The sequence below is a fragment of the Varroa destructor genome, unplaced genomic scaffold, assembly GCF_002443255.2.
Source record: "Varroa destructor unplaced genomic scaffold, Vdes_3.0 BEIS01000007.1, whole genome shotgun sequence".
NCBI classification, from domain to species: domain Eukaryota; kingdom Metazoa; phylum Arthropoda; class Arachnida; order Mesostigmata; family Varroidae; genus Varroa; species Varroa destructor.
In genome coordinates this window covers 22,545,403-22,559,605 of record NW_019211460.1, presented here as the reverse complement: position 1 = coordinate 22,559,605, position 14,203 = coordinate 22,545,403, and the positions used below count along the sequence as shown (strand labels likewise).

The 14,203-nt window shown below is 40.5% G+C and overlaps 1 protein-coding gene and 1 long non-coding RNA gene across 15 annotated transcripts in view; one reads left to right on the top strand and one right to left on the bottom strand.

The window, feature by feature from the left end:
* Positions 1–14,203, bottom strand: part of LOC111254662 (uncharacterized) — a 63,569-nt gene that overhangs the window by 13,355 nt on the left and 36,011 nt on the right. For 12 of the 14 annotated variants that reach the window (XR_015317803.1, XR_015317801.1, XR_015317802.1 and 9 more), the window contains 4 exons: positions 10,588–10,935; positions 9,291–9,447; positions 6,869–7,506; positions 228–548 (listed from right to left, as the gene is read on the bottom strand). Coding sequence is in view for 6 of the 14 variants with exons in the window: in XM_086975784.1 (XP_086831910.1) it covers positions 228–548; positions 6,869–7,506; positions 9,291–9,447; positions 10,588–10,935 (1,464 nt within the window). In the remaining 8 variants the exon portion in view is untranslated. The remainder of the gene's footprint in view (positions 1–227; positions 549–6,868; positions 7,507–9,290; positions 9,448–10,587; positions 10,936–14,203) is intronic. The other 2 variants (XM_086975782.1, XM_086975786.1) reach the window with 2 other exon arrangements.
* On the top strand, positions 5,583–9,374 carry LOC111254669 (uncharacterized). Its single transcript, XR_002675128.2, has 3 exons — positions 5,583–5,654; positions 8,493–8,894; positions 9,237–9,374. It is a non-coding gene; the product is annotated as an uncharacterized LOC111254669 (long non-coding RNA).

The following is a 14,203-nucleotide window of genomic DNA, read 5'->3' as shown; positions in this document are numbered from 1 at the left end:
AAATGTGTCTGATCATACTTCACTTACAAGTGATAAGTATCTTAGTAAATAATCAGCGTCAACTGCACTGAATGACTATGTTTGGGGTTAGCTTCGACTGTTTTCATTTTTTGCGTTATAGTAAAATGCTTGTAATAGTAGTCGTCGCTAATTTACTAAATTTATACACTTTTTTCTAATGTCATTTACCACTATATAGTCGTATTTCATCAAATTCATAAACTCACGTGATTGTTGAGTGATTGTGCATTGTGATGTTGACTGTGGGGTCCATTGGCGCCCGTCGGCGGGGGTTGGGGTGAACCACTTCCCTGTCGAGCAGGGTTCGACGGGTCATGGGATGTATGATTCATTTGAGTGTGGCTAGTATTAGAAACGACTCCAATTCCTTGGCTGGGGGATTGTCCCCCTAAGGGTGATGGTGGCGAAGAGGCCAAAGGTGAGCATGGGGACCCTTCCGGCGAGTACGGGGTCGTCCCATAACCGGGTGCATTACTCCCGCCAGCGACGCCATTCAGAGATAACGCTATCGTGTCCAACGTTAAGCCCTACAGTATCAGTTCATGCAAAAGAATAACAATGGCATTAAGATCGTCACATGTGAGTTATTTGGCTAATGTAGTACGGATAATGACTATAAAGAGCGGTACGCGACTCCCTCAGATCCAGGCAGATTACAGACCCAGGCATACACACTCAACAAAACCACAGCCAACCTTGTTCAGTTTCGCCATTTCGGAGATAATAGGGAGCTGAAGAAAGCGAATAAGGTTAACACAAGCATGATGCAAAAGCAGGTTACAGGTGCTACCGATTCGTGTTTTCGTCTATTTCAAGCCTCTTAATACCAAACTAGGTACCCTTTAATGAATAGTCTGAACGTGATTTTTGGAAAATTATATTCTGATTTTGTTTTTTGGAACAAAATCTAAAAAAAATGTTAGGCTGGCTGGAAAGCTTTTAGAAAGGCTGATTTAATAGAGAACTATGGAGAGTCAAACGTATGCGAGTCTTCATAAAAATAATACCTAATGCTATGTTGATAGACAATACAACGTTTGCGTTACCACGCACATAATCTATAAGTACTACATTTTATGAATAAATCGATTATTGAAATGAAGGATGTTTCCTTTTCGAAAAATGTTATATTTTGGTTAAGAGAACAGTTGGACTATACCGATACAGTGGAACGTTGACAAGTAAAAACGAACGAAATTTAATTTTCTTATTATACGAAGTATATCATCAGTGCGCGGGCAATAGAATGAACAGCCTCTGCGGGAACAAGGCAACAATTGGCTTGGAACGATAACCATAACCTGACATAATTTTCAGACTCACACGTAAAATTTCATCTGTACATAGAAATGTGTTTTAGAACGTTTTCAGCTTTAATTTGCACAGTTACGTTAAGTTTTAAGACGTTTAATGTTGTTGTACTCACTCACTTTCTCTCGTTGCACATAAAGCATCACAGTCATATCAAAGCTTATTATAAGCTGCATCAATTGGCTCTTCTCTATGGACTAGAAGACTTATCGATTTCCCGTAAAAACACAAGTTGTGTCTCGTTACCAATGCCTGCAGTATCGATTTCTCCAGTCGGTCTCCGACTATTTGACTCACAAAACCGCATTTATAGATAAACTATATTGTTCATATCGCTGCAAAATACTGAAGCACAACGGTCTTATCTAAGTTCGTTTAATTAATAACTAGAAGGCGGTAGAGTCACGTAAGTCGTTTATCGAGTTGGGAAGAACTTCTAGTAAGGATCAAAGGGAAGCATGAGCTCTGAGCCCTTGATCAATCGATTGTTATCGACGTCCTGATTCTTACTTCAGCAAGCTTCAGGTCTCGCCCTAATACAGTATAATTATCGGGTATCATGCCGCAGTTGATCTCATCGACACCATAAGCAGATTCGATAATGCTTGTAGAAAAGTACATCATTAGAGGTATACGCGTCTATGCTAGACAGCATCTTGAATATAATGAGCAATTCTAGCAGCGTTTGCACATACAATAATGTTTAGTTACCCGTTCAACGTCCGACAGCAGTCTGGTGAAGCCTTGAAAAAGCTCCCGATAAGGACTAAACGATTTGACGACAATGCTCAAAAACCTCAGAGAAGGCAGCGTGAAGACTCACTCATGGAAATCTGCCGTTACCGATAACAATTCAATGAATACGTGTAACTATTGCGCTGTCTTCCGAGAATGTGAGACGTTGTTCGCTTAGTTACCTCTTTTTTTTGCATTGTATCTTGACCATTCGGCTGGTAAACACTGCTACTGTGTTGTTCGAACGCCTTCGCCAGGCACCGACACATCTCATAGAGTTATACGCACGTCTGTGTCTTCAACAGTGACCGTGAACGAATGGCTAATATCGCGGTGATAAAAACAATACAGACAGTATTAGTATTGACCTCTCTGTCGCTTCGACTGAGGGGCTGCGTACGACCTCCTGTTTTCGTTTAGTACCATTCGCCCCATCGTACGACACGGTACGATAACGCGGCCAGACAGAAGCGTTAAGGTAAAGTGGACACCGCACCGTCGTCGGTAACTATGTTCGACCACCGTAGCCAGATCTAAATGTTCCGTCTGCGTGTAGAGGCTCTTCCTTGTATCTATATATGTGGAATATATGTAGGTGAAAGCAGATATTTGCTACAATATCTATATTTAGCACAAACAAGGTTACAGTAAATAATATGGTAGAGCGCCTTTTCCTGTTGGTTGTATACTCACGTCGAAACATTCGACAACACATATTCAATCTGCGTGTGCCAGAGCGCAGTCTCACTTATACGGCAGAAAGGACGGATACGACGCGTGCAACGATATAGGCTGACTCGCTGCTAACTGGCCGCCGTGTCAGCCATCTGGTAAAAACGTTTGTTTAGGTGTAAGAACGTCAGCACAGACTTCGCCACATACAAGTAATCGCGATCTCCGCAAAAAAATCTGAAGAATAGTTAGTGTGAAAGGAAGAGAGAGACAGAGGGAAAAGAAGTTCGAGCGCTTCAGACAAAACGGTCAGCCGATCGTTGAGTTTTCACTGATGCGATGTCTACAGAGGTTAGTTAGGTTGCGACTTCAGTTAACATTGTTTATGGTGTGTGGTGTAATGCTATATCATTAGGTACGACTGTCTATGGTCGTTTTATGGCTGGCAAATTAGTCGTAAAGAGAGAATTTTCGAGGAGTGTAGGGCACCCATCGGAGACAGAATAGGCGACCGATACGACTACAGTAGCAAAAGCAGTTTTAGATGTTACAGGCTCTAGAAGCTTAAAAGCCGATTATTACTGCTGTTGTCGAAAATCAGACATGTTGTCACTGACCTCACTTGTTTTTCTTCGATAAAAAGAAAAGCGAAAAAATTTGAACACGAACTCCCAATCGGTGTCAGTCGGGTGGGTGAAGCCACATCAACAGCTAAGTGCTTCTGGTTCTAGTCCCGGATTTGTTACCCAGGTTACTTCTACGACTGTTAGCGGCACAGCAGTTTTAACAGTCACTTATGCTATTTGCAATAGTTCTGCCAAAGCTGCTATCCGGTGTTTCGTTTATATAACAGGAAACCCGCTTCTGGTTCAGTCCGGGTTTTTGATATTACCATTTTTTACGCAATGGTTTTGAACTGAATTTTACACAAGCTGTTTACCGCTGCACGTCACACTTTCATTAACACCACTTTACCAAATATTAATATAGTTAAGTTTACATGTACAGTATTCGATTGCATGTAACCAGTAGCGATGAAGTAATTCTACTGCTTCTCGTCCAGGTGCCATTTCTTGTCTCCGTAATAGCGTACCGATAACGTGTTCTTTTGCTCGCCTCAGACACACCTGGAGGTCTAAATTCGAAATAGGGCGTCGGCATATTTTGCTAGTTAAGCAGTGCCTGACACCTTAAACAGCAGACGTAAAACAGGAAAAAGAGCTTTAATAGTCGGTGTCTACGCCCAGGTATCGCTATGGCTCTTTTTGTCTCTTGTTTAGGGAGAAACAAAACAGGATAGCAGACGTCCAGAGATACAAGGAATAGACACGAATAACGATAGGCCAACAAAAAAGGCCGCAAGGTACAACGCCAGATACAAGCTCATTTGGCTTCGTTGGCGAATACAGCCGCCGAATCACAAATCGTATACAAATCAATTTGTACGCGCTGCTCAGCGGTAGAGGGCACCAGCCAACAAACACTAAAGCGGGTCTGTTAACGCGACGTAACGCAAACCCTCTAGCCATTTGCATAGGGCCTGTATTCAATGCCAGGCAGATTTTGGCCGGGCAAATTGCCTGCATAGTTTACATACGATGTCCTATCTATCTCAGCAGGCCTATACGCACAAAGCGCAGACCTGCGCACACGTTTGTCCAAAGCAACCGTGTTAAATGATCTAGCCAGTGCAGTTAGCGACAGCTAATCGGAGTGGCTACACTTCTGGGTCCCGAGTTATACAGACGGTGGTCAAATATATTTGGATACCTTGCGTAAACGACAGAAAAGGTGGCGTTTTCCAGGCCTATATGATGACTGCAATTTCTAACGTCTTCGCTTTTTAATCGATCGACAAATATTACCGACATTACTTATAACTGTTGTTTTGATAGGTACCTTAACAGATAAAAACTGATGACAGTTTTGTCCTCACTCTCGTCGAGGTTAAATCTGGGAAATACGGATTAGAGAGATCTTCAGTTCGCGACCTGCTAACAAATCGCGTCAGCTGCTCTATCTATGATAGCGAGTTCAACAGGAGCACCGAGAATTACAAATTTGGGACTTGTTTCGTTCCTGTTGCTACTCTTCAACAAAAATAATGTGTACTAATAACATATGTCTTGATTATCTATAAAAAATATCTCGTTTACTGCAATATTTATATCAACAACCCATTCGGGCATCTGGACGAATTTAAAACAGCATATTTAATAACTGATATGAAAAAACCAGATTGACCGGTTATCGCTAAAGTTAACAATATCGATGTGTACATTTCTCCTAGCGTCGTTGTGCTGCGGCGATATGGGTACTTTCGAGACCTTTTTCTGTAAAACTTCGTGTCAAGAACCAACGATTGTCGCGCTATTTTTTCTTGTTTTGGCAGTTGAATTAGGAATCGTCGCTTTTCCTAGCTACTCCTTTATCAAATATATCAGTTATTAAAAATGAGAAGGTACTACTAGTTTCTCTAATACTATTTGAAACTAATTCGTGTACAAAATCTACAAGTATCCTTGGCGCGCAAGTGTTGCCGGATACATTAACAGATCAACGGCTTCATACACACTCGAATACATAAATGCTTTTTCCCGCCAATTGTTGTGTAATATATTTAATATAGATCGTATATAGTTACGTAAGGCATAACAATAATGACGCGATGCCGAAATGCTATACGCACATATATATACGTATGTAAATATTTGTTTTTGAAGCTGCTAAAGTTAGCCAATAAGTCTATATTGTAAATAATTAGCAATAAGAAAACTATCTGTAGACAGTATGATGAAAAATTCTATATAATAGTCGGCAAAGAACGAATTTATAACTCTGAATCTGTATGTAGCAGAGGAGTATGTAATTTCAGTTTTTGAAGAACCCTGATTCCATCCATTATCGATCTCAAGGTGAGCTTTGAAGGCTGAATTGTAAGATTACTAGACGACTTTTCTAAAATCTTTGTTAAAGGAAAACAGTCTCTGTGTTTTTCTACAGGGAAGGAAATTATCATAAAATCGGCTGTAATTAGTGCATAGACTGCGGTATCGCGCGATGTCACGGTGATCGCGTTTCCTCTGACACGAGCGTGATTTTTGACCCTCTGTACTCGGACGATAATATTGATTTCCGCGGTCATATAGAAACAACTAATTTTCAACAGCGCCGGGCCATGATTGATGTGATGTTGAAGACCCAGTAAACTATTATTATTAAACTAATATTGTCAGCCATTATGACGACAATGCCGATAACAATTTAGGTCAAGTTTACTGTTACGAAACTGTAACACTTAAACTAATAATTAATAATAATAACTAGGTAAAAATTTATATCATTATATTAGTGCAGATTTTTACGATTCATGGGTCTCTGATAGAAACAGATTAAACAAGACATTTGCAGTATACTGCGGAGACAAGCAGGATGTCTTTCTCCACTTCGTAGTCACGCTCCTGTATTAGTTTTCTTCTAGTTACGAGAGGAAGCGCTTTGATTAAAGTGGAGGCGACAACCAAAACGAGAAATTCAGCCCCTAAAAAAGGCATATTTCAATGGCCGAACAGCGAAATAACGAGTGGCTAGTTTGGCCGAACATGTCTGCTCTTGCCGCCGTCGTATGCCAATGAGACAGCGTACATAGAACAGCGGGAAAAAAGAGTGTTTTAAGAAGCCACGAATTGAGAAAGTCACCGCCATTCATGAAGCGCTCATCAGAAGTATCTGTCATGTTTACGGTAGACTCAGCCGAATATCATATGCATACATACATATCTATATCGAGGAAAGAGTAACAAAAAATTTTATGTAAAGCGATAGTAGTGACACTGGCTACGTTCAACGGTGTAGAATACGTCATATTGCTTTGTCTACATATTGACCGGGGGTAAACGTAATGATTATTGATATAACGATACAAAATCAATTATCTCGTTGACACAGATAACACTGCCATATACCACTAGCTCTGTACAACAATTGAAGAAGAGTTGCTATTAATAATAAGAATGATAATTATTATCACCACTCAAATGTTGAGCTAAATTTGTTTACATACAAACAATTACTATTTTATCCTTCAATAAACACCACTACATTACCACACATTGTAAGACGCACATACCTCAACGGTAATCCTGGGCGGTGATACCTGCGGGTTCGCCAATTGGCCTGCAGCTGTACAATTTGACTTGTTACCATTGTGCAGTGGCTGTTGTTGTTGCTGTTTTTGCTGTTGTTGCTGTTGTTGTTGGCTAGCGCCATCAGGAACCGCGCTACAGGAACCAACAACACTTGTGGACACTGATGGTCCGCCAGCGGTTGGTCCTATTAATGCTATCATTGGCTGATGGACTGGCGAGCCCTGACAATCGTGGAAATCGTGGTAGTCGCTATATACGCTCTCAGGAGAGCCGTCGAGGCTCGTTACGCCGGACACGTGGCTCGATACTGGGTGGACACCATCAACGATTGTGCTGAGTGGACCGTGTGTAGCAAAATGGAGATTGGTTAGGTCGGGTAGAGAACCGGAATGACCCAATGCCATTCCACCAGGCGCTGCGCTGGTAGGCGGCGGTGAGAGATGAGCCAGACTTGGGATCTGGACATGGCCCATGGGACCCCGAGTATCAGCTTCGGCCGAACGCGGTCGACATGGAGTCTGGTCGTCGGGGTAGAGACCCAACTGTTGCATGACTTCCGACTGTGAACACGAGTTCACTGGAAGACAAACAAAGAAAGGTAAATAGTGATGAGAACTAACTGAAAGATAAAATACAACAGAAGAAAGGTAGCGACTTACTCAACGTACAGCCCATGCTTCAACATGCTTCAACGGCAGGGGTATGGGGGGTGAGTGTACTGTTTCCGGTTCATATTCATGATCAGTGTTAACAACGAGCTGCTAGTTATAAGAAGTTTCATTGATTTTTTTTCCTCTTATATCATTCGGATTAGCTCTTAACATAATGCTTAAGTAAACAAGTAATCTAAGAATGGAAGACGATGGCGACAATACGAACACAAGCAACGAAATTCAAAAGCAGTGATAAACATCAGTAGGAAAGCTTTCGTTAGTGAAAGGAGAAATCATGTGGCGTCGTCTGTGACATAAAAAGATCAGTGATATGGTAACTCATAAAAAGCGGCATGCTTTTGCCAATGTTTGCTGCCAATTGCAGATGTTTTTCAGTCAACGCTTCTAGGGAGTCTGCAATACGGCTCAAATTGGCTTTCAAAGCTTTCCGATGCTACAAAATGGCTCTAAATCACTTTGCGTAAATTATTAACAAAAGTCGTAAATGACCTCGGCGCCAAGAAATATTCTAGACTATGATTATATTATAATAACTTTTGTATGTTCCGTTCAAAGTAGCGCATCAAAACACCACCTAAAATGTTGCAAAAAATAGATCTATGAAAGCCTAGGTAGACAAGATCTTCGACCAGCACGTTTGACGCCTGATGGTGGTAAAGCTGATTAGCTCCTATAGTGTCTATCAAAATGTCAACTTGTCGACTATGAAATCCTTCCGATTGAGTGTTGCTGGCTGATCGATGACGACACATTGCATCTCAACGAACCCATCGAAGCAGTTAACACCTGAGGTTTGTTAAATCAGTAGCAATACCCAGACACTTCTTGTGGTGGGGTCCACCAGCGCTAGCTATGTTCACACAACTTGTATCATACGCATACTTGCATTTAGGTTGACCTATCGCTATGACGTGTGTGAGCTCTTTTTTAGGCATAAAAGCGCACGATGCCATGTGTACGTTGCTATAAGAAGAATTTGTGGCCTCGAAGACCTTTACTGTCTCGAATACCCTCTCCGGCAATCGCAACAATGTATGGATCACGTAGTACTCTGACAATCAGTCTCTCTTGAGTGATTTTCATCCTCATTATTGTTTACGTCGGTACAAACCGTTCTGACCGCATAACTGTCCTTTGCCACTACTGTTACCATAAGTACTAATACAAATAAATGTTAATGAACAACCGAGGCTGTGTTCATGACTCGCCGGACACCTTGAGCGTGCTTTAAGCGTGACAAAACGTCGAGAAATCTACATCCTGTCAGAATCGTGCAGAACGCATCGTATCGTGGTGACGACACACTAACAACGTTGCAGCCGAAATAATTAAGGTAGAAAATAATTTGAGAAAGGCTTTAATTCTTAACTAATAAACTCTTGGTATATAATATTGTTTGTAAAGTAAACTATTTATTTATGCTGTTTAGTAGTTGCTTCGTTACAAATAGTGATAGAATAGAATTAAGTTTGTGCTTTACCCGCTGTCACGTAGTGTTAAATGCTTAGGTACTAAAATGGCAAAGTAAAATTCGTCTATCCTCAGTGACTGATTCGACTTGCGAAGAACCCACTTCGACCCAAACACGTTTTGGTATTACGTTTCGCTCTTATATGTAGAACAGTTTTGTGAATAATTGCCATTGCAGCGGTGACATCAAGATTTGTCTTTGTAGGTGATATTTTTGCCGAATGGCTTCTTCGTCATTCTACTTCTAAATTATACTAACCTGTACTTCTTCGATGCGATGGCGAAGTGGTCGTCTGATGAAAGTTGGCATCCCTCAAAGGACTTTGGTTGATTGCGGAGTCCGAGTTTGTTCTCCGCCAATTGGAATCGTGCGGAAGAGGCAGGTAATTGGACGATGAGTACGGTGACACGTCATACTATAATGTGAGACAGGTTTAAACATAGTATATCGAACGGAAAACATTCTTAGCCTAAAGCTTTATTTCTTCCATCATAAAGATATTCATGACTAAAAACTATTAATATGTATTACGGGTCTTCCACCGAAAAACATTGAATTTGACACCAAAAGAATTATGAAGTTAGTACTCTGAAAATGTCGCTGTTCGTCACTATTATATACGATAGGAGATAAACTATACATTATGATTATATATATAAAAACGTTTGATAAACCTTTGAGTGGCTTGTCTGTACATGCTTGCTATTGCAGAAACCCTCGGCTGATTTCAATACGCCAATAACAACGACACGATCGACATATATTTATTCCATATTTATTTCCCTATGAAAATATCCTGCAGGTAGAATACAAGACAGTCATGGTACTATATACCACAGACATTCAAAAACCTAGAGAGTAGTCTAACTTATTGTTGTTGTTGTTGACATCGTTGGTTGGATATTGTCATGACCCAATGAAAGGTCGTTAATTAGGAAAACAGCTTGTACAAAAGGACGCTGCTAGCAAAGGACGCACTTCTAATGCGCTCAGTTGTCCAAGTATTCCACTCATGTGTAGGGCCCGGCTTAGTTCGTAACGTCCCGCTTTGTGCGTAATTTCCGTCCATTCGACATGCAACTTGCACAGCCGAAGTACCTTTACCGACCCCATTGTTTCCCTTATATGGCGTTCTCGTACACAGTGAGTTCATTCATTGGCGGATGCCGCTTCAAGCGCACGCGCCGTCCTTATACATATGTGGGAGGACCCAGGATGTTATACTGTGCTATGTTTTTTTTCTATTCTATTATATTCTATATTCTAATTTTATTTGGACCATTGTACGTCGGACCAGTAGAGCTATGACTCAAACACGTGTTGCTGAAGCTGTGCGGGAGCTGTGCGCTGAAGGGTGAATTCGAAATGTGCGAACATGTTGAAAAGTAATAATGCAATAGAACAAAAAAAAACGCTAAATAAAGTCAAGGAAACTAATTCATTAAAAAAATAGAATACCGTGGACGGAAATCAGCGAAACGGCACGTAAGGATGGACGAATGCCAAGGGGAAAGAGGGGTTAGAGTTGAAGTTAGGTCAGCTACTACAGACTTACCCGTTGGTGTGAGCTGGCAGTCGCAGCTCGCTGCCGATGATGAGCCCTTCCCCGGCCGGGGCTGACATCCCCACGTTTCATGCTTTCAAGGCTGTTGAGGGCATCGGCAAGATCGATCTGCGAGTCTTCACCAACGGGCCCGTTGCGTCGGGCTCCTTGTAGACCGCCTTGGCCAGTGGTGCCTTGAGCGACATTCGGTAGTGAACCACCACGGAATGCCCCCAGCCCTCGGGGCTCAGGAATATTCAAAAGAGGTCCGCCTGATCCTCCGGAGCCAGATGACCCCCCGCCCGAGTCGGCTACGCCTGTTTTCGCACTGACTCCGGCAGAGACGGCAGCCTTCGTCTCCTAAAAACATATAGGAAAAGATCGAATATTATTAGCACCAAGGTACTTTTTATAGTAAAGTTATTGAAAAGTGCCTCAATTGGCATTTGAGTTAGATTAGAACACATATAAATGTCACCAATAAGCAGGATAGGTAGAGTCGACACATCGATCAGGATTTCAAGTTATCAAGTTTATCTATATACACCGATCTAACCCACGAATGTTTCATACATCACGCTTGAATAAAATTATTTACAAGCTTCTTACAGCTATTACGGTGTACTGGATAGCATTGATACTGAATTATTTTTAAGAAAAATTGTCAACAGCAAGTCTGATAGACAATATAATAGCTTTCTACCCATTTACGATACGGAATATGATTTTGACTACCCACATGTTTAAGGTTCGTAGTAATACTGCTTGATCGACAAAAGTTGTCTTCTAAATATGGTCCTCCTTTTATTACCGAAAATGTCACTTTAATGAAAATATTTGTCTCAATATTAGCGAGAGGAAATTCGTGCAGACGTTCGCTATAAGGAAAATCAAGTGTCGGGGCGACAAACTAACCAATAAGTAACTGAGCTGATTAAAGATAAACAGGGTTTTTCGTTCCTTACAATGTGAGTCCCGCTGAGACCAAAAAAACAGCTGCATTTATAGATTGTATCGCAGCTTTTCTCCCTTGCTTTTTTTCTACTTAAGTCAATACAGTGTTTTAAGAGTTATTTAGTAATGATCGAATGCAGTAAAATCGAATGGAAAAGCGACCTTGTCATCGTTACCTGTCCCCTTATACTACCGTACATAGTTATAAACAACGATATATGTTTACACTGATCCTGTAGTATATGTTATCAGCGGCAGCCCGAACCAGAATGTGTGCAATATACATTATTTACAGCCGGTAATAATATCACCACCAAAGGGGGCTATGTACCTAAGGTCTGTTGTTCATCCATGTCGTCACGTGTACCACAATGACAGTCGAGTCACCTGTTAGAATAATCATCAAACTTCCTCAAAAACTTAGTTGAAACTTGAGTAATTTCACAGTAAGTTGTAAATTGAATTAATAAAACGGAAAAGAAACAAAAGCAAAGGTTAAAAAGAATATGAGTAGATACTGTTATTCAACCATAACGTCTGGTACCACGCGAACGAGCGCTGTCATCAACTAATTCTGTATACGATTTTACGGTTACCGTTATATGATGCTAACTATCAACGATTAGCCTGTTTTTAAGGTTGACCATAACCTATATGTAACCTCACCTAAACGTAACATCGACACAGTACTCGGTTTTCATTTTCCTATGCCTGGCGTATAGTTAATGCCGTTTGTTGTAATGAACAAATCATGTTATTAAACTCAGTGGAACAATAAAATAAAAATTCACGACAATCTTGTCAACTATCGTTGTTTATTTTCTTCAAAACTCCTGAACGGCAACAATAATAATATGTTTACCGTGTCTTTTATTTGCCGGCAGACAGTTTTTTGTTGTTACATGAAATTTCCCATACAACAAGTGAAAGCTGTCTATTCAGTCTGCGCTGCCTGCTGCTGACGGCATAGAAAATCGACCTCATCGAGGCTGTTGTTAGCAATTTCTATTTATCTTCTCGTCTCTTATTAAACTTAGATTGATAATTTTAAATTAATTTCTTCAGCGGGGCACGATACAGTAATGACATAGCATCTCCTAGGCTGTCCTTACAAATATCTAAGACATAGGACGCAAAACCTAACCTATTTAGGAGATGAACAACACTGAAACTTCCGTCCGATTTAGTAAACTCGCTCCCGTCTATTTCAGTCAAGCTCACAGCTAAAATATACAACTGTTTTGCATCATCTGACGCTTGCTAAACCATTATTGAACTTAGCAGCCCACAACACAGTCTTTACTAGCGCGATTTTGGCAATTTTTTCCAATATCGCACCATCAATGGTTGTATTATCGCTAGTACTTATAATATGGAACTTCTGGTTTTCAAAAGCAAAATATATTTGACCAAAAGTAGTCAAATGAGCGAATCAACAATTTCTTCATATAGCTAAGCTTCGTATAAGCGTATCTTGCTTTTCAATATCTATAAAAGTGAATACCTCATTAGATTAATGCTACTTCGCCTTCATATACCAGAGATGCGTTTCACTGCTTAAAGGCTGAAGTACCTTTATGAGTAACTTGTATAATAGACTATATACAGTAGGTTATACTGTTGAATTTGAACATAGACTATGCATATAGTTAACGCATATTTCACCTGGGGGAATTTTAGAAAGCTTCACGCGGGAACACGAAGCCAACTGAGCCAATACTTTTGCTTCAGAAGACAAGGCTTGTTCTTCCGCACAGACAATGTTTACTTAGTTGGTCATAAGCCTGAACCAATGACCTTTTCGTCATTTTTCATAACTGAGAACAGGCCCGCACCAAGGCGACCAATGCTGTCGTCTGCTCTGGTATATCAACAAATGAGCATGTGTTAGTGAGTGTGCTTAACCTGTGCTTCACAACAAACTTCGCTTAAACCATATCAAAAAGCTATTCGACGTTACTTCTGTTAAAAATATAATCAGTTCATTGTTTTTAACTTCATAGCTATTTCTATAAGCGAAAAAGCTTTTTCCTTTGCTTTCGATCATCCTTCTTTAACGCTGGCAAAATATGGCGACCTCTTATGTTTTCGGTTCAATTCATAGCTTTTGTAGGATGTTCGGGTGGGTCAATTCTTTTGTATAAACGGATCTACGGAAACTTCTCCTATTCCGAGTAATTAACAGCGGCCTCGCTTCTTAATACTTCATTTGTGACCGTTAATTTTCTAAATCAAGGCAAACTTTGACATGATAAAAGTATGAGGTGCCCTCTTTGAGACATACATATTTGAACAATAAATACAAATAATTTTATAGTACATTATTATACACATGCAAGCATTCTCGCTGGTTTTTTGGAGATATACTGCTACAACAAATCGCAGTTTGTCATAAGGATAAAGGTTTGTAAATACGAATCTGTTCCGATGTGCATGTAGTAAACAGCCGCTCTCTTCCTTTGTAGGATTTTGTGATCCTCCCTAACGATCTCCGACCACACAGGTTACCGTGGCAACATATTCATCTATTTGCTTAACGAGATTTCACCTATGCACATTCTATAAAAAGATATCTTACTATCTTATGATGGCAGAATGGTTTCATTTGCTGTCATGCTTTGCCTCTTTTTTTTCTAAGAAGTTTGTTCGCCATCGAACAGCTATTATACCCCCG